The sequence below is a fragment of the Patella vulgata genome, chromosome 4 (assembly GCF_932274485.2).
Source record: "Patella vulgata chromosome 4, xgPatVulg1.2, whole genome shotgun sequence".
Taxonomy (NCBI): Eukaryota; Metazoa; Mollusca; class Gastropoda; family Patellidae; genus Patella; species Patella vulgata.
Genome location: NC_065882.2, coordinates 45,197,070 through 45,224,474, shown reverse-complemented (window position 1 = coordinate 45,224,474; position 27,405 = coordinate 45,197,070). Strand labels below are relative to the sequence as shown.

Genomic DNA, 27,405 nt, shown 5'->3' with positions numbered 1-27,405 from the left:
CCTTCTCCTTGTCACCTAAAACCGGGGAATCGAAACCACGCCAGTTGACTGAATGACTACTAGGAACTAGAGGTGTCCACAGATCAGGGTGACCAAATGAAAAAACTTAAATTGAACAGAACCAAAAAATATCCATCTCATATCTGATATAATCCACATATATTTTGTTTGTTCAGATCCAGAATCGAAAATTGCTAGACATCCTCCAATCCCAAACAATTTGATTCGAAAAAGAGAAATTTGAATTATGAAATTGATAATGAATCAATAGTGTTCTTCAATATGTCACACAAAATAAATTCAAAAATAAAGAGAGAGAGAGAGAGAGATGGGGTTTAACATCCACTCGACACAAACTAGGTCATTTTGGGACTAACACATGGTTCAATTTTATTTCAATAATTCGCTTGCACATAGGGGTCTTTGGCAGTGGGAGGAAACCGGAGGACCCGGACAAAACCCACGAGGTTGGGCAGGCAACCCTACTCCTTGTCACGTACAACCAGGGAATCGAAACCCCGCCAGTTGACTCAATGACAGACCGTATGATACAGCACAGCGTGCACGTGCTAACCATTCGGCCATCCAACCCCCTCAAAAATAAAAGTTGCCTTGCCCTGCCTTTAGTAATATATTTCCAATATTAAACAAAATCCAATAAATCTAATAAGAAACTTTACATAGTCTTTATGTTGACAAAATTTTTTAATGTCATTAAATATGTGAATGGAAAATAGAGTGTAGTGAATTGAACAATAAACAAAACGTTAAAATTAAACGTCAACATTTCTGGCAGGTAAGTTATTTCGATTCAAAACATGCATCATCATCACTTCAAATAACAATCTAGAGGCAAGTTCGGATCAGATTCTGTTTAGATTTGGGTCAGAATCAAACACCTCTAGCTATCTCTGTTGCGCTCACAATATGAGGAAGGCAAAATGGTCCCCTTTGGCTTATTTTATGTAACTGTGCCCAGATATTTTGATTCCAATCACTTTTTTATGATCAATCACTGTCTATTTTAATGAGGAGCCTTCTTGTTTCTCTCTGAAATAGAGGTTATGTGAATTCAAGCATTAAATTTGTGTCCCTTAAGAATCTTGTCTCTGATCAGATGAAGTTTGTAATGATTAATTGCATAAATTGTGTAGGTCATCTAGTACACCATACGGGTTTATTTGGACATCTGTAACTATATTCATTATGTACATTAAGTAAACTATAGTCTACCATATGTATTTGTTGCCACTGAACATTAATTTTTTTACCACCTCCCCGTCCCCCATTATTTCATCTGGTGTAGAAAAAACTTAATGATTTAAAGAAGTGTTCCATTAAACATAATTAGGTCATCTATTTGACAAATATTTATTTCTATCTGAAAGTATAGAATTATAGACTCAAATTGCTTAATAAACGTAAAATATATTAAATAAGTTATATGTAATTATTATATATCATTAACCACAGATTTGTAATTCAAATGTCAACATCTGTTGGTCCTCTATTGCCTAGCGACATGCACTCTTGCAAGCTTGATCATCGACTGGTCTTGGTATATTTATTTTTGAACGTCCTATATATAGCTAGGAAATACTTATACTCATGTCTAGATGAGAAATGATATGAATTGCGGTTTAATGTCCTACTTTTGTGCTCCAACTTGGCTAATGAAGACTGCCATATGTCATGCAGTGTCCAAATGGGGTGGGGGTTCTGTCTAAACAATATCTATCAGAAACCTTTTATTGGCCAAGAACTGGATGAACAATCTGATTAAAATACAGATCTATATTTCGTTTTTTTTTTTTATACTTTCGATGGCCTCTACTACCTGAAGATCTGACCAGTTGTAGTGGGAGGTCATACAAGCGGGTTTAGACCCTATGACGTCAGACATTGATTAACCAATCAGCATTGATGTTTCTAGCAAGTTACCCACAGTTCCCTGAAACTCACACCAAAAACTTGCCGTAATAGACCGTTTCATTGGCTAATCCCCCACATCATCCAGCAAGTGGGTTATATAACAACTCTTACAGATCCTAGTGTAGTTAAGACAAGTAACACAAAATTTTGAACTATAAAAAACGATACGAAATAGTATCTGTGTTTTAATCAGATTGCTGGATGAAGTGATGAGGAAGAAAATTCTGATCCTGAAGAAGCAAAACATGAATTTCTTAAATATGCCATATACAACCTACATGTATAGACAATATGTTTTCCAGTCTATGGTTATATAATCATGAACTTGAACGATGAAGACATATACCTTCACTTTAAGCTACAGGTAATCTGCAAATGTAAAAAATGATTTAAACACATAAAGAGAGCTTGATTTTCCAAAATTCACATTGTTTCCCATTCCCGGAAACTTGTTCATTGCATTAATATGCATCTAAATATCAATCATACCATAATTATTCACAGTAGAAATATTAACATTGACATGGTTAACTTGCATAGTTCTGACATTTTCCCAAGTTTCTCTGTTTGAAAAAGAAAAGCACAATTACACCAGCACCAAGGACAACATGTCCGTCATCAATGTTGTTAAAATTTGAGAGTATAAAATATGTTCGTGAGAGAAGGATTAACAAACATAATCAGGTGTATCTAAGATTAATTTGAACTAAAAATTCATTACTTTTTTCTAAAAAGGATCATGATGAATGGTTACGAATCAATTTGTAAAACCTTTAAAAAAAAATTTAAAAGTAGTTTACAATTAACCATGAATATGGTTTTAAAAATGAGTACTACTAAAAATGTCTCAACAACCAATGTTTTGTTATTAATTCCCAGATTTGAAAACCTTATCTATTCCAAAACACTGATTAATATGTAATAGTTTATACATGCATGGAAAAAAACTTTTTTGTCCAAACCTGTTCTATCTGATTAAAACACAGATCCTATTTCGTTTCCTTTTTTTATAGTTCAAAATTTTGTTTTACTTGTCTTTACTGCACTAGGATCTGTAAGAGTTGTTATATAACAGGCGTTCTGGATGATGTGAGAGATTAGCCAATGAAATGGTCTGTTACAACAAGTTTTAGGTGTGAGGTGCACAGAACTGTGGGTAAACTACTAGAAATATCAAAGCTGATTGATAAATCAATGTCTGACGCCATACGGTCAAAAGCTGCTCGTATGACACCTGATGCGACCTTCCACTACAACTGGTCAGATCTTCGTGTAGTGTAGGCCATCGAAAGTATAAAAAAAATGAAACAAAGTAATAGATCTATATATTTTAACAACTCTATAAGTACAGGGGAGTGATTTCAACACTACAAAGAAAGACACACATATATTTAATCAACAAAATTATGCATTTCCTTTGGCAATGATGGCTGAATTCAAACTTCATAGAGAAAAGAAAACCAGCAAAGAAATAGATCTTATGTACTGTACACCAATAATATATCTAAGTCGGAACAAAATAGAAATGAAATGGGGTTTGATGTCCTACTTTTCTGCAACATAATGTGCTAATGAAGACAGGCAATCGCCATGTAGTGTGCTATGACGGAAATTTGTCCCCAACAGCAGGCGCTACAACCTACTCTTGTTTCAAATTCCAATTGCCAAGGGTTCTTTTACATGCATGCCAACATGTACACAACACAGGAACTTGTGTTTTGTAACATACAAATGACTACATGCTGTTCCTTGCCAGGCACTCCATCCTGCACCACTGACAAGGGAAACCATGCCAGAAAACCCTGGGGAACATTCTAGTTAACAGTACACCAGGAGCAAACCCAAGGCCTCCTGGTAAGGAGCTAGCGACTAACCCACTGAGACACCACAAAGATTTAAATTTAGAATCTGTCCACCAATTTTTATTACAAATATAAACACAACTCAGTAATGGACAGATTCTGCTTTCTAACCCAAAACTGACCAGTAAGTATAATCAAATATCTTCTATATATATATTTGTGACTGTCGTTTGTCTGTCTGTCTGTCTGTCTGTTCGGGGTTGGCGACAATACAGAGAAAGTACTTAAATACACAATCCTAGATCAGATATGTTTATAACATCCAAGATAAAAACAAATTTATAATTATTTAACCAAATCATTTGGTCAGAACAAAATTATCAGTTTGGGTTTTTTGTTTGTCAATAAATCTTCATTCCCTATTAATTAAAGGGGCATTATGGGAGATTATATAAAAAGCTGGCATTTCTCACTATAATAGTTAAAAACTAAATAAAGGGAATTTGCTGACAATTTCAGTCAAATTAATTAACTCTGAACCAAGATATTAGCTTTAATTGAATTTTAGGCCTAGCCTCAATCATCATTACTAAAGTCGGTATGATAAAAAACATATTCATTTTTGGATTAAATCATCAATGAGCATTCAGCAGCAAATCGGATTCAAATCAAATAAATATTGCAGGCTAGAGGGTCCACAACCTTGATATAGCATATATTTACACTATTTGTGTAAGAGGGGCAGCCATTTTGTCCGACAGTTTTGGTCCGAATTCGAACTCAACCATCATTAGGGTGTAACAGTGATATATTCAAACGTCCAATCAACGAAGTTAAAATCCGATACGCGCAAATATCGACAGGAACCAAGATCTTTGGGTTATAAACATGCATTTCAAATTTCATCAAAATTGGATGAAAAATGTGACCTCTAGACTATCCACAATCTAAAAACGTGATTTTTCGTACAATCAGGGGACATAATCTATGAAGTTTTGGAGATAAACCTATATATATTTCAAGTTTCGTCAAAATCAGATAAGGATTGTGACCTGTAGAGTGTCCACAACAAATTGTGGACGGATATCCATCTGGACGGACAGGGGCGATGACAATATACGTCCACATGAAAATGTTGGCGTATAAAAATAGAAATTGTAATGGGAATATGTTGAAAATTTGAAATAACTTCACTCTGAGTCTAGATATCCTCATTTCAATAATGTACACTGTAGGCTAGTGTAGATTCAATTGTCACTGCTACCATTGTAATAAACAAAGTCTCAATTATCCATGTTTATGGTAAATCATCAACCGCCGTTTAAATGCAGATCAGATTTAAATCTGTTGAAAATCTAGATTATACGATGATATCGGCATCAAGAGATGATTATAGTCTTGGTAATTTAATTGATGTCTAATTAATAATTAATCATTTATATAACATTTAAGGCATAAATAAAGACCTGCAATAGGCAGATTTAGCTCTTGCATAATGCCTGTTTAAGTTTCCAATAACAATTATATAGATAACATCTTACATGTAACTACACATGTAACATAAATATAAAATTGATCCAATCTGATTAAAATACAGATCTACATTTCGTTTCGGTTTTTTTTTTATACTTTCGATGGCCTACTCTGCAGGAAGATCTGACATGTTGTACTAGAAGGTCGTGTGAGGTGTCGTACGAGTGGCTTTTGACCATATGATGTCAGACAGTGATTAATCAATCAGCGTTGATGTTTCTAGTGGTTTACCCACAGGTCCGAGCATGCCATGCCAAGAAGTCGCCGTAACAGACCGTTTCATTGGCTAATCCCTCACTTCAACCAAAATGCCGGTAATATAACAACTCTTCCAGATCCTAGTGTAGTGAAGACGAGTAAAGGGAAATTTTGAACTATAAAAAAATGAAACGAAATAGGATCTGTGTTTTAGTCAGATTGAAATTGATCAGGCAATATAGCACGGAGGTAGATTCGAATAAAGGGACTAGTAACAAGTTCATAATCCTTCAAATTACCTCTTTCATTCCCTTTTTGAAGTCTCTAAATGGTATTTCTTTTTACTGCTTCAAGAAAATATTTGTAATTATGAAATTAAGAATTATAGTATTTTTGGACAGAAATAAAATGGATATTAAATATTAATTGACTAACTTGTTTTTTCCTTTAGCAATTTGTGCTGTATTGTATAGGCCTGGAAGTAACGTTTTTAGATGTCCTTGATAAAATGTCAGACACACTGACATTTCAACTTAGTGCCAGACATGTATTAATAATATCAATAAAATTGACAAATCAGTGCTGGAAAAAATGACAGGCACCAGAGGTTTAGTGCCTGACAAAGTCTGAATCTGTGTCTGACATTGTCGGTGAAAGGTGCCTTATTTCCAGGCTTGTAAAATAAAAATGAGGACACACATTTTCTTGAATTGGCTTATTACACATACCATTTGGAAGATCTAAAAAAAGGGGATGCAAAGGCCTCTAAGGAAAACAAGACATTTAAATTCTCATAAGCACAGATTATATATTTAAATCATAGATGTCGTCTACATTTGTATATAATATAATTTAGACATCTGATATTGCTATTCATATGACTAAAAAATCTGTGTTCCTTGTGTACAATAAATAAACTGTTATTTTACCATAGTGTTTAAATTCAAATTATTATTTAGTTTACACATGAATATTAAAGGCCCACTTTTACTTACATTTCTGACAAACAGATTCGTTGAAGTCTCTAAAAATAGCTAATAAGACTAGAATCTGCTTAATATTAAATTATCAGTTAATGATCATATCCCGGTTATCAAGGTTTGGGTGCTAGAAAACAATCGCCTCACTGATTTTGTGATCAGTTTACTTGACCTATTTATTCAATGGAACATCTCTCAATATGCTTCTTAATTTCACTGGTCTCCAAAGCCAAACATCTTTCAAGAATGCAAATCAAAACAAGAGTATGCAAAGAAATAGCCAATTTACCTTGACTGAAAGTTTCAGTTCAAAATATTGAGCCATTTGGAAATGTTTTTTTTAAGTTTTAGGGCACTTGGGTTCAGTTTTTCATTGAGTGGCTGGATAAAAATTGACAAATTCTAATACTTGCTAGAATATAACAAAAACCAAAAGAATAGCAGGAAGTTGTCACTGCATCTGATCCATGTGTTATAGACAGGTTTATCCAAGCACAAAGTGATTGCTTGTCTCCAACTCCAAATAATTATTTCTTCATTACACATGGTTTTAAAAGATATAGATTAATTCTAAAGTAAGCAGTACGTACCTTGCAACTCAGCTCAACATAAAGTGATCTCTTAAACAACTGTCCATTTAATAACTAAAAAGTGTTGTTATATTTCCATCAAAGTTCTAAAAAACTGAGTCGTAAATTGTGTTGTATCGTCAATGTATGCCTGTTACAACAGATGATTTCTGATTTCCAAACAAAAAAGCCATCATACCTTCTTTGGTTTCTTAGTACCAGTAGAATGTTTTCCTTATAAAATCAAATGAGGAAAACTGAGATTTGGTTCTTCTAGCATATAATTGCCATCACCACTGATGGCATATATAACACTTCAATAGATTACAGTCTTTGTTGTATATAATAATAACTTTCCTTTTCCATACCTCTCTTAAGTTGTCGCTTCACAAAAAATCAATAACGGTTGACATTTAAAACATTAATATTATGATCAATAGAATTTTTCAGATTGTGTAGTGTTTAGAACCAAATTAATATGAAGACCTAAAATACACAAACATCCTGTCGTTTGCTAAGATAATTGTCGATAACCAATAGCCTTAAATGTCGATCAAAGTGTGAACTCCTAAATATGAAAACATTGAGCCATTGGAACTGATCTGTAGATTTGCTTAAGTTAATGGCATTATATCTTATTGTTAAATTGTGTGATGACAACATAGATATCCAAGCATGTAAATAACAAGTAATTTGGCCAATCCCTCCTGCAAACTGAGAGTTTGTGTTTCTTTGAAAAAGTATCGAAGACCTGCAGACATTCACTAAAATATAACTAGAACAGCTCCTTTAATTTTACTGTTCATACTTACTATGAAATCAATGCTAATGTTGGTTGGAATATCTTTTTAACAACAGAGGACCTATGCGAGACAGGTTCATAGTATCATACCTAGGCCTAGGCTATTATAATTCTTTCCTCACCCCCATCCCACCCTATATGTTTGAACCTGGAAATTTGATAAGCTAATACGGTGCTTCATTAATTTTAAAATAGACAACCCCAGAAAACACTCAAATAACAGTCAGTGATACCCTTTAGTTTATAATGTGTGAAAAATTTCCACAGGTGACCACTAATTTTTTTTAATAAGCTTCTTTATATAATTAATAATGTTTTAATCTTATAGACAATCCATCCACTATTGAACTGTTTCACTATAAATTATTTACAGGACTCATTAGGGAAAGTTTTTGCATGACTGTCAACATTATCTTCTCAGCATAATTAAGTAAGGCAGGGGACAACTATTTGAAAATATACACTAATGCACCTTGACAAATTACAAGTGGGGACAGGCTGGGTACCAGACAATTTTACATCATTGTAACACAACTGTTACTGTAACATCTGGAAATCTTCTTTCAACTACAATAGATGCAACATTGTCAGTTAGGGCCAATTTGAAAAGGAATTCATATCTTTACTATTGACATTCTAATTTACATAATTCTATATTGCAGCATGGTGGGAGATAAAGAAAATGAGTCTTTTCTCGGGTTAATCTATGTAGGGATGCAGAAGATATAGTGTAACAAGAAAATCTTTTTCAGCTTGGTAATACTTGTACCTACAGTAGTTTCTATAGTTTGGGAACATGATGCACACACCAAATTGTAGAGATGCACAAGGAAGAAATACAATAAAGGAAGTGGACAACCATATATTCCAGTGTATAGGATGGTGGTGTCTAGAGGATGTATGAATCACATGCACTTTATATCCAGATAAGATAATTTCTTACAGTTTAATAGTTCTGTTTTTTGTCTGCCGCACAACACCCACCACTGTTGTTGTGATTCATTAAGATGAATAAATTAAAAACTGAATAACACACGTCATACTTGTTATAGTTATGGACAAGATCATGGTTATCAAGTTGTTGAAGTACAAAAAGATCTGTTAATGAATATACTTCATACATCAATAGATAAGAATAACAATGGTATTTAATATTCTGAAAGTACCTTTGACACCAATAAATCAATCTAGACAATAGCACAAAATAATACTTTATAATCAGATGCTCAATGGTGACCATGGCAATCAGTAAAAACATGACAGGAATAAGTCAAGTACCTGATAAAACATGTAATAATGGAAGGTTATCATCACTGAGAAACAAAAAAAATAACTTATTTCCAAAGCAATTGTTTGAAACAGAAACTGTTCTTCTGAAGATCAATATAATCAAGCTGCCAATCTTTTCATTTTTTCACGTTGCTCTACACTTTTTCTTTAAAACTTTAATTAATTAGATTTCTTAAAGATACATTCCCACAAAAGTATTTATCGGATGGTTATTTTCAACAAAAGTATGGCAATTTCTGGTATATATGGAAAACAGAGACACCCAATCTTACTAGAAAAATACTGGATTCCTTGAAAAACATCCATGGAGCGGGCACAGGAAAAAAAGTAAGGGTGTCACTAATTGGCAGCCTGACAAATAGGGTTGTCTGCTTAAGTGACGTATATGGTTGCATGTGTAGATTGTCTGGTCTCTTTTCATTAGGGAGCATTTAACTGTGAGTGGACGTGGAAAAAATGAGAGACTGAAATGTACAACACATTCTGAGTGTAGGGTACATAATCCCTGAATTTACTTAGACTTCGATATTTATTTTAAATGGACAAAGATTAAAGACATCATCATCTTTTATATGCAATAAATTCTTCTGCGACTTGGCAGTGACACAAACATGGCTTCTTTAAATAGATATTTTATAGTTTGGGCACTTTGGGGTATTTCCTCGAGAATACAATGTTTTGAGAGGGATTTGGAGCAAATTTTTAATCAATTAATTAGTTTGAATATGTTTTTAGTCCAAATATATCATCAAATCACCCAGTTTGTACATGGGAAGGCATATTTAAGAAATAATTAAGACATTTACTATGAAAATCTAGCTACAATTAAAGTAATTGATACTTCAGAAATTGTGTCTAAATGATATTCCTGTCTTCATTAGCCCGATCTCAATAGGAAAATTTTACATATATTATTATTTAAGCAATTGAATAAATTTTGCGTTTTTTTTTTACACCATTCTCACAAAAAGGGAGATCATTGTACAGTGGAAGCCTAACTGATAACGAAGCTGGTTCATAAACATGTCAACGGGGACAGTAGACCCCTGCCTGATCAATAAATTAACAAATTTTATTAGTTGATCAGTATATAGATACATTCCCTACAATTACCTAAACTAAACCCACCGATTCTAAATTATATACCATGCTGTTGATGAACGAGATTTTGAGATTTTATTTTCCGGGATTGCCAAGTCTTACCAGTATTACAGAGTTATCAGCAGATGATAAGATTATCCTGTCTCTAATTAGATTGTGTATGATTGTAGCCTAGATTATTTCTTAATACAGGAAATTCTATGAGTCAAAATACTCTTCCTTGATACTCAATTCACCAAATATTTAGCCAGGATTACCGGTATAAGTTTTGATCACAAAGTCTTATACTATAAGCCTATACACTTGCTTTTAATAAGATTTTTCATTTTTTATTGTGACATACAAATTGTTCATCTAGAAAAAATGTTTTGATATGCTTGATTTAGCGTGAAAATCTGCTGTGAAAAAGAAAGTAATGCAACCATAAGATCAATGCATTAAAATGGTTAGACCTTTCTGAATTATGATAGGATTCCAGCCAACAAAACATACGCCCACAGCAGTCAACAAAGGCTGTCTAATATTTGTTCCTTGGCAGGTAGTGGGAGTATTTACAAAACATTGAACCCCAAGAAGCAATTCTATGAAACAAATAAAATTTGATTGGTTTCTAGTTCTTCTTAGAGCTAACAATTATTACATTTATTATACAAAACTTGTACTGGTAATCAATCAGATGAAAACATGAGCTGTTTGAGCTATCGGTAATCATTTAAAAAATCAAGAGGCTTCTTGTCTGTATATATATATAGTCTTCAAAAAAAGTAGGGGATATTGAAATGCAAATACCTATGCAGGTTGTGATATGATAAATGGTTCTAAATGGGTGAGAGCGATGAAATTCTGAGTATAGATTCATTATATCAATACATGACTAAGTTCGATGATGAGAATTTTCTGCTTAGGCTAAGTAGCGATAAGCAATAACAATTCTGCTTTTAATTGAGGTATAGATGTTCATTAGGCGAATGATTAATATTTCCCATTAAAGCTAAGCAGAGCCAAACAATTTCTTTGGTTGATGCTTGGGACAAGATAACTTTGATTCTAACTGATGGTGAGTGATGAAACAGTGTATAGTTTCACTCACTACCAGGTACTTCAAAATTGAGTTTGATAGTGAACATTTTATGCTTAGACTAAGCAAAGATAATCAGTTCGATTACTCGATACTTTTGAAAAAGATAAATGTGCAATTAATTAATATGTGCCATCTGTTTTTTTTATTTCGGCCTCACTGTTGGCTTGTTCACACTGGTATAGAATATTCCCAACTTTTCTCTTAAAACATTATAACTCAGCCATAGTACCCTACTCATCATGCTCTATATAAAATTATATTAACAGAGACAGAATATTGGGTTAAGAAAATCTGTGCTATTCTCTTCCCTTTTATAATATAAGGACATTATTAACACCATGAATTAATAGATCATATAGCTTGACTATAAACACATTATCACTTATTAATTACCCTGTCTTAGACAAAGAATAATTTCAAAGATAACAGCCCTGTAGGCCCTTGTTCATTCATTCAGTTGGCTACCATACATATTAACTATACAAGATAAGCTTGGTTTTTGGATAAAATATTATAGATGTCCTTGTCAATCAGCTTATACAACTACTAATAAGTATGGTATACACTGTTGACTGTGTACAGACATCAACTCCATGGTTAATATACATGTATAAACTGATTGATTATATTAGCAGAAACTGTGGCTATGTCATACTTTATTTATATATCTGTCAGGTATTCAGAATTGATATAGGCTACATCTCTCTTCAGATAGCATCTTATTAGATGTATTGAGGATCTAGTGTTTCAATGGCATTTAGTAATTGAACTGGATTATACAGGTCACAATTCTATGGAATACAATTACTGCTTATTACTGAGCGATGTTTCGACTAGGCTTCTCTAGTCATTATCAAGCTTGATACTCCTTGTCATGTACAACCAGGGAATTGAAACCATGCCAGCTGACTCAATGACAGACCTTATGATACGCGCACGCGCTAATCATTCGGCCATTCTTATCACCCATATTGAAACAAACGTAGGAGATTATAGTGTCTGAATATAGCTGTTACAGGTCTCAATAACCATGTATAATATTCTGTTCTAATAAAATGACAAGAACTATACAGAACACAAGAAAAATATTTTGTCAAAGCATTATGTTCAAATGCTTGGTTATAGAATGATCTGGAGCAACTAAACAAATTCCGGGATTAAAGAAGGTCACGGAACATTGAAAATCATTAGAATTCATCCACAATGCTTCACAACAAATTTGAAAACAATCTATTAGGAACTGTAGCTTCTATCACTTTCAGAACATCTTCAGAAAAGGGGGTAACTGGCAATTTTTTTAAAATATGCTTTAACTACAATAGAAACACCTATCAGGACTGGGGGGATGGGTGGCTGAATGGTTAGCTTGTGCGCGTTGCATCATTAGGTCTGTCATTGAGTCAACTGGTGTGGTTTCGATTCCCCGGTTGTACGTGACAAGGAGTTGGGTCGCCTGTCCAACCTCCTGGGTTTTATCCGGTTCCTCCGGTTTCATCCCACTGCTAAAAGACCATTATTTGCAAGCAAATTATTGAAGTATAGTTGAACCATGTTAGTCCCGAAATGACCTAGTTTGTGTCAAGTGAACTTTAAACCCAATCTCTCTCTCTCTCTCTTTTCTTCTCTCTCTCTTCTCTTTCTCTTTCTCTCTCTCTCTCTCATCAGGATTAAAGTAGCTAAGTCTCTAACTCAATATCATCACAAATCTTCGACATTGAAAACACGAATTCTTTGTCAATTCAAATCAACATTGGTCTTGTGATCTTACAGGGAAAAGATGGTCTTCTGATATCCAATATTCAAGACAAAATAAATATTTTACCATTGGTACATGAATCGTGTACCATAATGCGTTTTAGCGTCATTTGGAACAAGGGACTCAAAGAACGAGGCTAGACATATCCCACAAGTCATGTCAAATGGTGAAGCTATATTCTCATCTGGAGAGCATGCGCAATAAATACCATCGGTGTAGACTGGAATAACCAGACACTAAAGATTGTCATTTAATTGAGACTTTGGCGCATTTCGCCGAACATAACTGATTAGAAATTACAGTAAAAACAGAAACGATTGAATGTAAATCAGTTTATTTACATTCATATTACATTATTATATGCGTTGCGACCCATTTGTGTCAATTTTTAGGTCCCGAATATTAGCGATTTAGCTCCTTTAACACTGTTCACAATATTATCCTTATCAATTTATTTGTCAATTCTCTATGAACATGCAATATCCCTATTCTTCATTTAGTTATTCCTCTAGGGTTCTTGTAATACTACAATTGCCAAACTATTCTGGACTGTTTACCTAAATATGCTACTTTCCGTCTCTCAGCTTTACATTGGTTTGATTGGATGGTATTTCTGGGGTAACCCTGTTTGAGATAATAATTTACCAGGTTGTCTGCCTGTTTTTGGTAGTCGGCTGAGTTTGAGCAGATACATTTAAGTCTAAGAAATTGACTATAGGGTCCCTTGTGTTTAATGTGTGGTTGGTGACATGAAGAGTAAGATAGGTAAGAGTGTGTGTCTGTCAGTTTACAGAAAAGGTTAAACAAAAGGTTTTTTTGTGTGTTGATAAAAACTTACCAAAGTGTCTAGGAAAGGCATTTTATCAGTTGAGTATTTTGCTGTGAACCTGATAGTTTTATTGAAAATGTTCATCAGTTGGAAAATCTAGCAGTTTTGAATTTCCATGTGTCCAGATAAGAAAAATGTCATCTATAAACCGGACAAAGACTAAAGTTTTGAAAGGTACTAAAGGCAAACACATGAACCCCGCCAAAACAACAAACCCTGGTTAAAAAAAAATCCACAAATGAAACTAGTCACTGCTAAACAGGTATAACTAGTCCGGTTTATCTACTACTACAATTACTATACTAAAAATTGCCCTGTCAAGTTTGAATCTCACCCTTTTCTCAAATCCTGTATATGCCCGTTAAAACGGACATGCCCATCAACACCATCAATGAGTAAAAGGGTATAAAACCCCTCCCCGCAGATCCTGTTGAACAAAATATATGATATTTTGATATTTTACTACCTGCATGTATATGTAACATTTTCTACTCTAACACTATTACATAAATAATCTACAAACTTACTGTCACACTGCATGGATGAATGATTCTTATCGTTATTCAAAACTCAACCTCAAGCAATTTGCATTTAAATATGAAAACAAAGAAATAAATGTCACATATGTCCTCTATATAATAACAACATTCCAGGTAAATACAGTATGAAGTAAGATATAAATGGTGATAGTGTTTAAAGGTTCACTAAATACACATTACGGTACTTATTTATGAATGAAATACAGAAATATTTACATATTATATAACTTAAGAATGAACCATCATTGACAGCAGGGTTCTTTTTTGGATAAAGACTGTACTGTTGGAGTACATGTGTAATATGATGCATGCTTTGTGGCCTAAAACTAGTTAGTACCTAAAATATGGGGAAACCGCACAACAAAGATTATTTTTTTGCAGACAATCTGATTTCTCATCACTGATTTCCTGTCAACGACATTAGCTGGACAGTATTTTGCACCAGAAATCCCATCACCTTCATAACATGGTATATTTATTTAAGAATTCACTGAAATAATGAATGATCTTTAAAATAGGGCACACAAAATATGATGGCCCCTATCAAAGGCTTACACAAAAAATCTCTGTTCTAAAAGCATGTAATTTCATTATAGCTTTACGAACCAGGACGTCCTTTGGCTAGTAGCCACATATAGCTGACGAAACAGAGGGTGTAAAACTTGCCACAGACGAATGGTTATCCTTGCCTTTATTTTCAAATTTATTTCTAATTAATACATTTGATGGAAACCATTTCAATATGTATAAGCTGTGAGTTTGATGTGCTTAATTAATGGCAATTTGTGGAATATTAATCCTTCAAGTAGTGTGCCTAATGGATAATGCAACCAAATCGCCCAACAAAACACAGAACAACAATATATATTTAGCCTAATAAGTGTGAGCATAATGCAAAAATCAATGCCAAGTTTATATGGAAGCAATAATGTGCCAACGAAAAGATCCTTTTCTATTTCGAACTAACTCCACAATTAAGAAGAATGAAGAAACAAAAATAACTCAGATAATATAATTAGTGCACTCATTATAACAATAAAACAAGGAAACACCACGAAAAATTTAAAAAGCATGAACCCATTATAAAAAAAAAATGTTTCCTGTAATTCAATCTCTTTCGTGATGATTAATTCATTGAAATAAACATGGACATGAAAAGAACACTTACGTTTTGTATCAGAAACCCAACTACCAAATTGAAATATACATAATTTCTTGAAATAACACTGCAGAGAATATTCTTCAAACTCCTGTTTCAAAATATGAATTAGTTCAACAAAAATGAAGACATGTAGGTATTTGTTCATGAAACAATGAAAGTTTACATGCCTACCTGGACGCGATACCAGAGCTTTTGTCTAGATATATATATATACAAATAACATACTCATACATTTCTGTGGCACTTGGTAAAGAGGGAACCTGGCAGATAAGAACCAGATTTTTCAAATTTTTTTGAAGACAATATTAGCACAATGAATCAGTAAAACCAGATGCACAGTTCTAAATAAATTCTTCACTATGTACAGCTTCCTCAATAGATCAATTTAATGTTGGGAATAACAAGAGGGTTAATTAACATGTGCAACATGTTTCCTATTGTAAGTAAATTTATACAGAATAAATAGTTATTTAATAGTTGTGTCTATTCTTAGTTATTCAATTTTAATAAATATTTACATAAATTAATCAAGTGTTAATAGTTTTTTCCCAAAAAAGTTCAAGATCTCAAGTTTCCAACTATACTGTAAAACAATATTTATTATTAATGAAGATTAATGCAGCTAAATGTGCCAAGTGCCGGGCATTTTTCTGGATTTAAATGTTCTATAAAACATCATTTAGAAATTTATTCACATGACAAGCCCATAATCAACCTTCTAGACAGTTTGATGGCTTTGATTTTGAGTGGATTAAGCAATGCCTGCCATATCTGCATTATATGCTAATAGGACTGGAAACTGCTGATAAATGGACTGACAATCGAAACTTCTTTTGTTATTGTGGCAAAGGCAAAGGTACCTGCTGACAATCAAGAATTTAAATTGTGGGCATAGTTTCCCCTCTTCCACTAACCATTCTTGCTATATTGTTGCAACACTACTGACATAATATCAATTTATGAATAGTGTCATGACAACATATTACTGCTAATAGTTTTACAAAGCTCATGAATACAAAGTGCACGCACCATATGCTGTTGTCTTTGAATTTAAAAAAGTACATAAACCATTGATACTTCTTTGTTCTTTCAATATAAAGACCAGCGGCTGCCAGACAGGATACGCCAACATTTTGCAAGAGATGGATAGAGAACAAGCTAAAAACAAACATGATTTTTCGTACAATCAGGGGCAATAATCCAGAAAGTTATGGCCTGAAATGTGCATGTGAAATATCAAAAGGGACAGAGATCTTTGGGATATAAAGATATGTTTTAAGTTTCATCAAAATTGGATAAAAATTGTGACCTCAAGAGAGTCCAAAACCTTCGTATTACACACTTTTAAACAATTTGCGTACAAAGAGTGGCCATTTTGTCGGGCAGTTTCATTTCGATTTTCCCGAAATACGAATTCAACCTTCATTATGGTAGAAGGGTGATGTATTTAAGCGGTCTTTAAAATCGGAAAAAAATTGTGACCTCTAGAGAATCCGCAAGTTAAAAATGCGATTTATAAGTTCTAGTATCCGCGATTATCAAAAGGAACCAAGATCTTAGTGTGTAATGGTGATATATTAAAAACGGATAAAAATTGTGACCTCTACAGGGACCACAAGCTAAAAACGTGATTTTTTGTTCTATCAAGGGCCATAATTCAGGAAGTTATGATCCAATATGCGCAAATATCGATAGGAACCAATCTCTTTGAGTTATAAACATGTATTTCAAGTTTCGTCGAAATCAGATCAAAATTGTGACCTCTAGAGGGTCCACAACCTTGATTTACCAGATGTTTACACTGTTTGCGTACAAGGGGCGTCAGAGCCTCGTCTAAGGATTTGGTCATGGTCATGTTAAACCATGGATTGATTAATACCCTGTAAAATCGAGATCAAAACACTGCTGCGGCTGACTCGCAGACAGAAATATACCGATAAAACAATCAGTAAGACGATTTTGTAAACCTACGCACCATGATATAGTATTGGCACATGGGAAAAACCTTGTCAGCGATTTTCAAAACGTATGTATGTTGCCGCCCAGTCTTCAACTTTTGGGCTCAGTAGGCGGCACATTTTGGCCAGTGCGCGGTGCGGCGCCGCCTAGTCACCATGTTAAACGAGGCTCTGAGGGGCGGCCATTTTGTCCGGCAGTTTTGTGCCTGATTTTCACGAAATTCAAACTCAACAAACATTACAGAGTAACGTTGATATATTCGAACGTTTTTTTTTAAATCGAATAATAATTGTGACCTCTAGAGGGCACACAAGCTAAAAACGCGATTTTGCGTACAATCAGAGGCCATAATTCAGGAAGTTACGGTCCGATTTTGCACGAATATTGAAAGGAACCGAGATCTTTGGGTTATAAATGTGGATTTCGAGTTTCATCAAAATCGGATCAAAATTGTGGCCTCTACACCAGATGTTTACACTATTTGACTACGGGGGCGGTCATTTTTGCACGGCAGTTTTGGTCTGATTGTCATGAAATTCGAACTCAACCATCCATAGGGTGTAACGGTGATATATTCAAACGTTTTTTTAAATCGGATAAAAATTGTGACCTCTATGGGATCCACAAGCTAAAAACGCAATTTTTCGTACAATCAGGGGCCATAATTCAGGAAGTTAAGGTCCGATATGCCCAAATATTGAAAGGAACTGAGATCTGTGGGTTATAAACAAGCATTTCAAGTTTCATCAAAATCAGATGAAAATTGTGACCTCCAGAGGGTCCACAACCCTGATACACAATATTTTGACACTATTTGTGAACGTGTGGGGCGGCCATTTTGTCTGTCAGTTTCAGTCCGATTTTTACGAAATTCGAACTCAACCACCCTTAAGGTGTAACGGTGATATGTTGTAACGGTTTTTGAAATCGGATAAAAATTGTGACCTCTATGGGGTCCACAAGCTGATTTTTCGTACAATCAGGGGCCATAATTCAGGAAGTTATGGTCTGATATGTGCGAATATAAAAAAGAACCGAGATCTGTGGGTTATAAACATACATTGCAAGTTTAAACCAAATCGGATAAAAATTGTGACCTCTACAGTGTTCACAACTTAAAAACGTGATTTTTCGTACAATCAGGGGCCATAATCCATGAAGTTACAGTCCGATACATGCCAATATCAACAGGAACCGAGATCTTAGGGTGATAAACCTATATTTCAAGTTTCATTGAAATTGGATAAAAATTGTGACCTGTAGAGTGTTCACAAACAATTGTGGACGGACGAATGGACAGGGGCGACGACAATATATGTCCACATAAAAATGTGGGCATATAAAAAGTGGCAAAAGTAAGCATATCCTGCCATGTTCATGACATCTACAAACTGATTAATAAGCATGTAACTAGTTACTAAATATAAATCAATTGTGGTGAGAAGATATCTCTGTACAATGCACTTCTATGTGAAAAAGTTTTAAAGAAACTAATTGATGATTAAGAAAAATGCGAAAAAGCCCCAGGACCTGTATCAAATTTAGTTTTAGTTGATGACAAATTACTTTTAGGCAATTTTTTTTTACAACAAACTGAACTACTCCTTTCTAAACCATAGATCATATTTTGGTGACAAGTGGTGACTACACCCTGCCAAACAGAGTGCAAAACAGCCTTAGATTGGACCAACTGAGACTTACCGTCATATAGCGTATACAGCATGTGTCTCCATGGCCTTTCTGAAACAAAACATGGAGGTATTGCTCGAATGACCAGTCCTGTCTACTGATCTGTCACCAATCGAGCATCTGGACGTCCCCAACTGCAAACTATATCTTTCGACTGGAAGCAGCATTGAAATGAGAGTGGAGAAGGACCCCACAAGCAGCCATTCAGACACTTTTATCTCCTCCACATGGCAATGTTGTATGGTCTGTCCGTCCATCACACTCTTTGGGACACAATAATTAAGTGTTTATTAGGTGAATGCCTTAAATGAGTTTGAAGATGAGTATTTTCTGCTTAGGGTAAGCAGAGATTAACAATTTGATTGGTTGATGCTTTATGACACGATAACTTGAGGTTTAATTAAGTGAAAGAGAGAGAGAGAGAGAGAGAGAGAGATGGGGTTTAACTCCACTCGACACAAACTAGGTCATTTTGGGACTAACATATGGTTCAATTTTATTTCAATAATTCGCTTGCGCGTAGGGGTCTTTAGCAGTGGGAGGAAACCGGAGGACCCGGAGAAAACCCACGAAGTTGGACAGGCAACCCTACTCCTTGTCATGAAACCCTGCCATTTGACTCAATGACAGACCGTATATGATACAGCGTGCGCGTGCTAACCATTCAGTCATCCAACCCCCCTTAATTAAGTGAAAGAGATGAAACTTGGTGTATAGTTTCATTACATCAATACCTTGACTAAGTTCGATAATGAGCATTTTCTGCTCGGGGTAAACAGAGCAATAAGCAATTTAATTGGTCGTGACTTTAGAACACAATAACTCTCCTTCGAATTGAGGTAGAATGTTCAAACTTGGTGTAGGCCTTCATTTGGTTAAGCCGCGATGGAGTTCGAGGATGAGCATTTTCTGCAAAGGGTAAGCAGAGATAAGCAATTTGAAGCTTTGGGACACGATAACTCTGGTTCTAATTAAGTGAGAGTGGTGAAACATGGTGTATAGTTTCATCACATCAATACATTGACTAAATTTGATAATGAGCAATTTGACATAAGCAATTTGATTGGTTGAAGCTTTGGGACATGATAACTTTGGTTATAATTAAGTGAGAATGAATGAATTAAATGTTGTTTAATGGCATGTCAGCTCCAACCAGGCTATGTTACGCCAAGCATATGGTGAATTTAATGAGACAAATTAAAACAATATCACAGATGTACTAACATATGTAAATAAAAACAAATATCACCGAAAAAATAATCAAAAATAAATATATCAAATCCTTTACATATATAAATATTTAAAACATAATAAATGATGAAATATATACAATTAAAATCTTGAATAAAAGTTTGTCTCTTTTAAAAAATCTAGCACTTTACAATATACATAGACCCAGTTGAGCAAACAACTGATGTAGTGACTGGCAACGGTAATACCATGATCTTGTAATGTTAGAGATGCTTGCACTCAATCAAAAGGAACATGACACAGAGTTGACATTCTGGTTGAGGCTCTCGCTTTAAGATGAAAATATGTGTTAAAAAAGTATGGCCTATGCGAGAGCGACACAAAACAACTTCATCTCTGCTGTTAGACCTGTAGGAGCTTGGCCAATCTCCAAGGAGAAGCTAATTATGTGATGAAGTTTGTTTGTGCCTGCAAGATCCCAAGACCATTGCCAGAAGCTATAAATGAAAATGTTTATAGAAGATTTAAAATCTGTGAAAGGTAAAAGAAATTGTGATATAGGAAGATCTAAAGCAGACTTGGCAGCAAAGTCTGCTTGATCGTTCCCTTTCATATCAACATGACTGGGGAGCCAACAAAGGACAATGTCCTTGCTGTTAAACTCGTGTGATAGTGGCAGACGATAAATGTCTGCCACTAACGGGTGTACAAGCTGTTTACTGTTTATGGCTTGTAAAGAGGACAAAGAATCAGTAAATATAATGTGTTTTAAAGATGAACAGGATTTAATGAACTCTAAAGCCTTAATGGCCTGGAGTTCAGCAGTAAGTATGGAAGCAGCAGGAGGAAGACGAACAGAAATGGTCCCAGATGGCGTGACAGTAGCCAAAGCTCCCTGATTACCATCTTTGGAACCATCTGTATAGATTGGAGTATAATCACCATATTTATTGAAACACTGTGGAACTAATATCATTCTTTTTGTTTTTTGTAAGATCTAGATCGATCTTGGGAGAAGACATAGCCCATGGTGGTGTCTCAAAGAAAGGGGTATTCACAATACTGTCCTGACTGATACCAGTCTGAGACAAAAGGGGTTGAATGCGAACACCGAATGATGGAATAATGTCATAATATATGGCAGAAATGCAATTTTTGTAGCATACTGCAGTGCCATTTTATCACGTCTGTCGTGCAATGAGGACTAGCTCGTGAGCCTTGACGTATAAAATGTGCACTGGAGATGTACGGAATGCTCCTAAACTGATTCTAAGTCCTTGGTTGTGTATGGTGTCAAGCTCTTTGAGATAAGACTCGCGGGCCTACCCATACACAATACACCCATAATCGAGTTTAGATCTTATCAGTGCTCAATATAATCTGAGCAAGAACTTACGGTATTTTGATAAGACTCTCAAGATGTTGAGGGCTTTCAGACATTTCTTCTTCAGGGTTTTAATATGAGGGATAAATAATAATTTCTTTTTAAATATCAAACCCAAGAATTTTGTTCATCTACAACTGGAATGGGACTACCATCCAGTGTAAGTTCCGGATCGGGATGTAAACCTCTTCTTTGACAGTAGTGCATGCACACAGTCTTGGATTTCGAAAATCATTAAATAGAATTCAAGCTGCAACTGACGTTTGGTCTTCTAAATGCTCAGTCTATAAAAAGAAATAACATTGCATTCTTGAATACAAATTTGATATACTATTGATAAATGAAACATGGTTATCTCAAGTTGGTGATGAGGCTAAATGTGTCGAAATTACACCGCCTGGTAACACTCGTTTTCACTCTCCTCGACTCACTGGTAGAGGTGGGGGCATAGCTGTTGTTTTCTATGACAAGCTGCAAATTAAAACTCTAAAATCAGCAAAAACATTTTCTTCATTTCAACACTTGACAGTAACTATAAGATCAACATCACAGGCGTTAAAACTCGTTTGCATTTACAGACCACCCATTTCAGGTAGAAATCATTGCACTGATGCAGACTTTATTGATGACTTCTCTGTGCTATGTGAAGATCCTTACCAGGATGAAAACACCCTTATTGTCGGGGATTTTAACATACATTTTGACTCTCCGAACAATGTTCTCACTAAACGTGTCTGTGATCGTCTGAACATTTATGACCTTAAACACTTAATTACTTTGCCGACACACCGCTTGGGTTCTATGTCGATTGGGTTCTATGTCGAAATACTAATCTTGTACAAAACATTGATGTTGTCAACAACCTGATCTCTGATCATTTTCTGGTATCTTTTGATGTTAACTTTCCAGAAACTGTGAAGCTAGCAAAAGCAATACAATATAGAAATTATAAATCCATAAATTTGGACAAATTTAATGAAGATCTTAACAAGAGTTCGCTTTTCAGTAACTTAACAGCTGATGATGCTAATAATATGGTTGATTTATTCAACACAACCATTTCTGATCTCGTAGCAAAACATGTCCCGATTCACACAAAGACCGTTAGCCGTTCACTGAATACTCCATGGTATGATGAATCAGTAAAAGACATCAAACAAAAGCGTCGACAAGCTGAACGGAAGTGGCACAAAACTGGACTGGCTGTGCATAAACAAATTTATATGCAAATTTGTAGACTCTTTGATGAGTTTCAGTCAGCCTATCGCCCCTCCAATAGCACTGAAACAGCTTTGGTTTGTGTCATCGACGCTTTAAAATCATCCGTCGATTCAGGAAGTATCAGTGTGCTAGCCCTTTTAGATTTGTCGGCTGCTTTCGACACAATCAACCATAGCAACCTACTTGACCAACTGAAGACTCACTACAGAATAGCTGGATCTTCTCTACAGTGGATCGGCTCATATCTAACCAGTCGATATCAGTATGTTGACATTAATATGTTGACATTAACTATCCTGTGGGGTACCTCAAGGTTCAGTGTTGGGACCCCTTTTATTTACACTGTATACAAAATCCCTTGGAAACCTCATCGATAGTTATAACATTCAGCACCATTGTTATGCTGATGACACACAGCTGATCGATAAATTTGACCTCAACACTGTTAGCCAGCTCTCCACAATTGGTAATTTGGAAAGTTGCCAAAATGGTATTAAGAACTGGATGTCCACCAACATGTTAAAGCTTAACAACGACAAAATTGAGCTTTTCCTTATTGGACCTGATCACAGACTTAATACTTGCATTATGAAATCTCTCAAAATAGACAATTCAGATATTCCAATATCAAATGTTGTGAAAAATCTTGGTGTGTTCTTAGATTCAATCAAACCTCAGTTTTAACTCTCACATAAACAATATCTGCAAAATTTGCCATTTTCATCTTCGAAGAATAGGATCAATCTGTCATCTTATACCTGAAAGTGCAGCCGCTGCACTGGCTCGATCATTCGTGCTGTCCAGAATTGACTACTGCAATGTCGTACTTTCTGGAGTAACTGATGAACAAATTTCCAAGTTGCAAAGGATCCAAAATCGTGCTGCACGAATTGTGACTAAAGCTAGATCAAAATCACACATCACTACCATCTTAAATAATCTTCACTGGCTGCGAGTGCGCGAGAGGATTAACTTTAAAATTTGAACTCTGATATACAAAACATTACATAAAACAGCACCAAGATATCTTCAGAATCTCTTGACACACTACCAACCAAAAAGGTCACTGAGATCCAAGAATAAATTATTGTTAGATGTACCGAGTTATAAGATGAAGAAATTTGGTTCAAGGACTTTTCAGTATAATGCATCAATTCTATGGAATTCGCTACCATCTTCCATTCGAAAATGTGAAACATTGTTTATCTTCAAATCAAGTGTGAAAACCGGGATGTTTAGTCACTATAATTAACCCACGTAAACACTTTCATGCGCCTAGAGCATCCCCAAGTGGGATGAACTGTTGCGCAATATAAATTTCGTTATTATTATTATTACATGAAAATCTGATTACAAGTAATAACCCATGAAATAATCATCAGAAAACTTTAGAATTTGTTTTGATTGTTTATAGCCTCAAGAGCAGCCACAAGATTTTTCAAAGTGATCAAGGGCCATAACTCACTCAGTAAATATCGGAAATCGTTGAAAATTAATAGAATTCTGTCTCATGACCTTAAACACTGTGTATAAGGTTAAAGGTAATCCGATATTAACTTTAGCCTCAAGAGCTTCTACAAGATTTTTCAAAGAGATCAAGGGCTATAACTCCAACAGTAATTATCTAAAATAGTTGAAAATCAATAGTCTTCTTTATCTCAAGACAGTGCGTATAAATTTAAAGTCAATCGGATATTAACTTTAGCCTCTAGAGCGTCCACAAGATTTTTCAAAGTGATCAAGAGCCATAACTCTGGCAGTAATTATTGGAAATCGCTGAAAATCAATAGGCTTCTTCGTCTCATGACCTTAAACACTGTGTATAAATTTAAAGTCAATCAGATATTAACTTTGGCCTCTAGAGCGTCCACAAGATTTTTTGAAGTGATCAAGGGCCATAACTCTGGCAGTAATTATTGGAAATTGCTGAAAATCAACAGGCTTCTTCGTCTCATGGCCTTAAACACTGTATATAAATTTAAAGTCAATCGGATATTAGCTTTAGCCTCTAGAGCATCCACAAGATTTTACAAATTGATCAAGGGCCATAACTCTGGCAGTAATTATCGGAAATCGATGCAAATCAATACGCTACTTTGTCTCATTTCCTTAAACACTGTGTACAAATTTAAAGTCAATCGGATATTAACTTTAGCCTCTAGAGGACGGAGCAATGACAATATAGGACTACATTCCAAAATACAGATGGACGGACGGGCAGCAGAGGCGACGACAATATACAACCACATTTCAATGTGGGCGTATAAAAACGAAATGAAATATAGATCTGTATTTTAATCAGATTGAGCCATCGAAAGTATAAAAAGACGAAACAAAATATAGATCTGTATCTTAATCAGACTGAGCACTTTAGTATGAGCCAAAATTATTCTTAGAAGTTGTCTTAGATCATAATCAAATAACATGTAAAGAATTGTATAAGTTATTTACTCCTATTAATCTTATTTTTGACAATTGTATTAAAATACTGATGTATAATTAATAGAGGCCTAGTTTTTGACACTAGAAATGTATAGCAACCTTATCTCACAAAGTAATTCCACAAAGATTGAAGTGATCTTTGTCATTTCCACACCAGATGGCAAATAGGTACACCTCATATTATCAACAAACATTGGTTATTATTAACATCTATTAAAATAAGAAGTACAATAAACCACAATCTTTGAAAAATGGATTATGCAAATAACAATTTAAAACGTCATTGTCAAATGAAAATCACCAGAAATTATAGCACATATAACATGACTGGGACCATGTAAAGGTGGCATGACAACTTTTACAGAAAAAATAAGCCACACTTATCTTTTTCAAAGTACCGGTATTGACCAATCAAACTGATTATCTATACTTAGCCTATAGTTGCATATGTATATCTGTTTTTTAGTGTAACTTCTATTTATGTGTCAGTATGTAAGCTAGATATATTTTGTTCTATTTTAGATCAAATAACCAACCAATAAAACCAGTATAACCATGTAACCATACAATGCTGTATAACAACTGCCATTAAATATATTAAAGCATCAGAATAGTGTTTTCAACAAAAAACTAATCCGGTTATACAATTAGTCGGGACTCTGCAAACTCACCCCCATTTCCGTCTTCTTCAACGGTCCAGACCCTATACTTCTTGTCAAATACAAGCTTGGGATCAAAACCATGCCACTTGACTCAGTGCACACATTAGATATAACTAGACCCCCCAAGCCTCCTAATTAATTTTGAATAATACCATATTGAAAACAAAACAAAATAATATAAAACTTACTTACCTTAGTAGTTCCTTGGCTTTAAAGCGCACAGTAGGGGTCTTTCTCTCTAACTTTGGGGAATCTTGATTCCCATTCTCCTTTAAGTCACTCCCACTTGCAATAATTTCTCGCTTAGGCATGCTTTCTCTCTCACACAAAACATTAAAATCCTGCACTAAATCTTTATAATCATTCTGTTTAACATTGTCCCAGATATCATTTCATATGTTTACCTAGAAAATAGATTTAAACAATTAATATACACTGTCATGCTTGACAGTTAGAATGTTCTAACACTAATCCATTCAAGTCTAACTAAGGATATCAAAACTAAAATGACACAGATTGGGAACCTTACACTATATGTATGATAACTTGCACCAAAATTTAGCAATAGAAAACTAACCGTTCAAATGTGAAAATAATCCCATTTGAAAAATGGTACATAGTAAAAACCTGAGTTAATTGGAAATAATCAAAAATAATTTTTACAAAAATTTCAATTTTTAGAAACAATCTATTTTCACTGTGTACAAGATGGCAATTCATCTCTAACAACTGAAATCCACTGCCAAAGACTGAATGGGGTTCAGGTATTTCTTTTAAGAAGAAAAATAATTGACTTTTATCTTGAAAAAATATGAAGGTAGAGGTCAAATATTGTACAAATGTGTGATCCTAAATGTCGGGACAGTCATTAAATGAGGAAAGATATGTTCAAGGTTATAATAAAATTTCCCATATAAGTAAAAAATACAAATTTCAATTTAGGTTAGTTGAATATACAATGTATATGATTCTAAAAAGTTATTCTACTGGTACATTAATCAAACAAATTATTTCATCTATGCATGATAACTGTCAGTACCATGTAAAATAGGCTTTTCTAAAATATGTATATTATATAAGGCACACAGACATTAGTCCGAATGTTGTATCAAAATGTTATGCAATGTCATGCTCAAGACAATCAACTAAAATACAGACACTATCCTTTTTGTGCATTTCAATGAAATCCGTCACAGGAGTCCAATATATTTTAATAAAGTATAAATAATGTATGACTGGCAATTAAGTTGGGTTTACATTATTTGAAATAATGATATGCCTAT

General features: G+C 34.5%; 1 protein-coding gene across 1 annotated transcript in view; it reads right to left on the bottom strand.

Annotated features, from left to right (window-relative positions):
• LOC126818227 (GRAM domain-containing protein 2B) overlaps positions 1-26,504 on the bottom strand; it is a 71,514-nt gene extending 45,010 nt beyond the window's left edge. The window contains exon 1 of the mRNA XM_050545516.2: positions 26,315-26,504. Within this exon, the coding sequence (XP_050401473.1) occupies positions 26,315-26,433 (119 nt within the window). The 5' untranslated portion in view covers positions 26,434-26,504. The remainder of the gene's footprint in view (positions 1-26,314) is intronic.
• Positions 26,505-27,405: the final 901 nt, after the last annotated feature.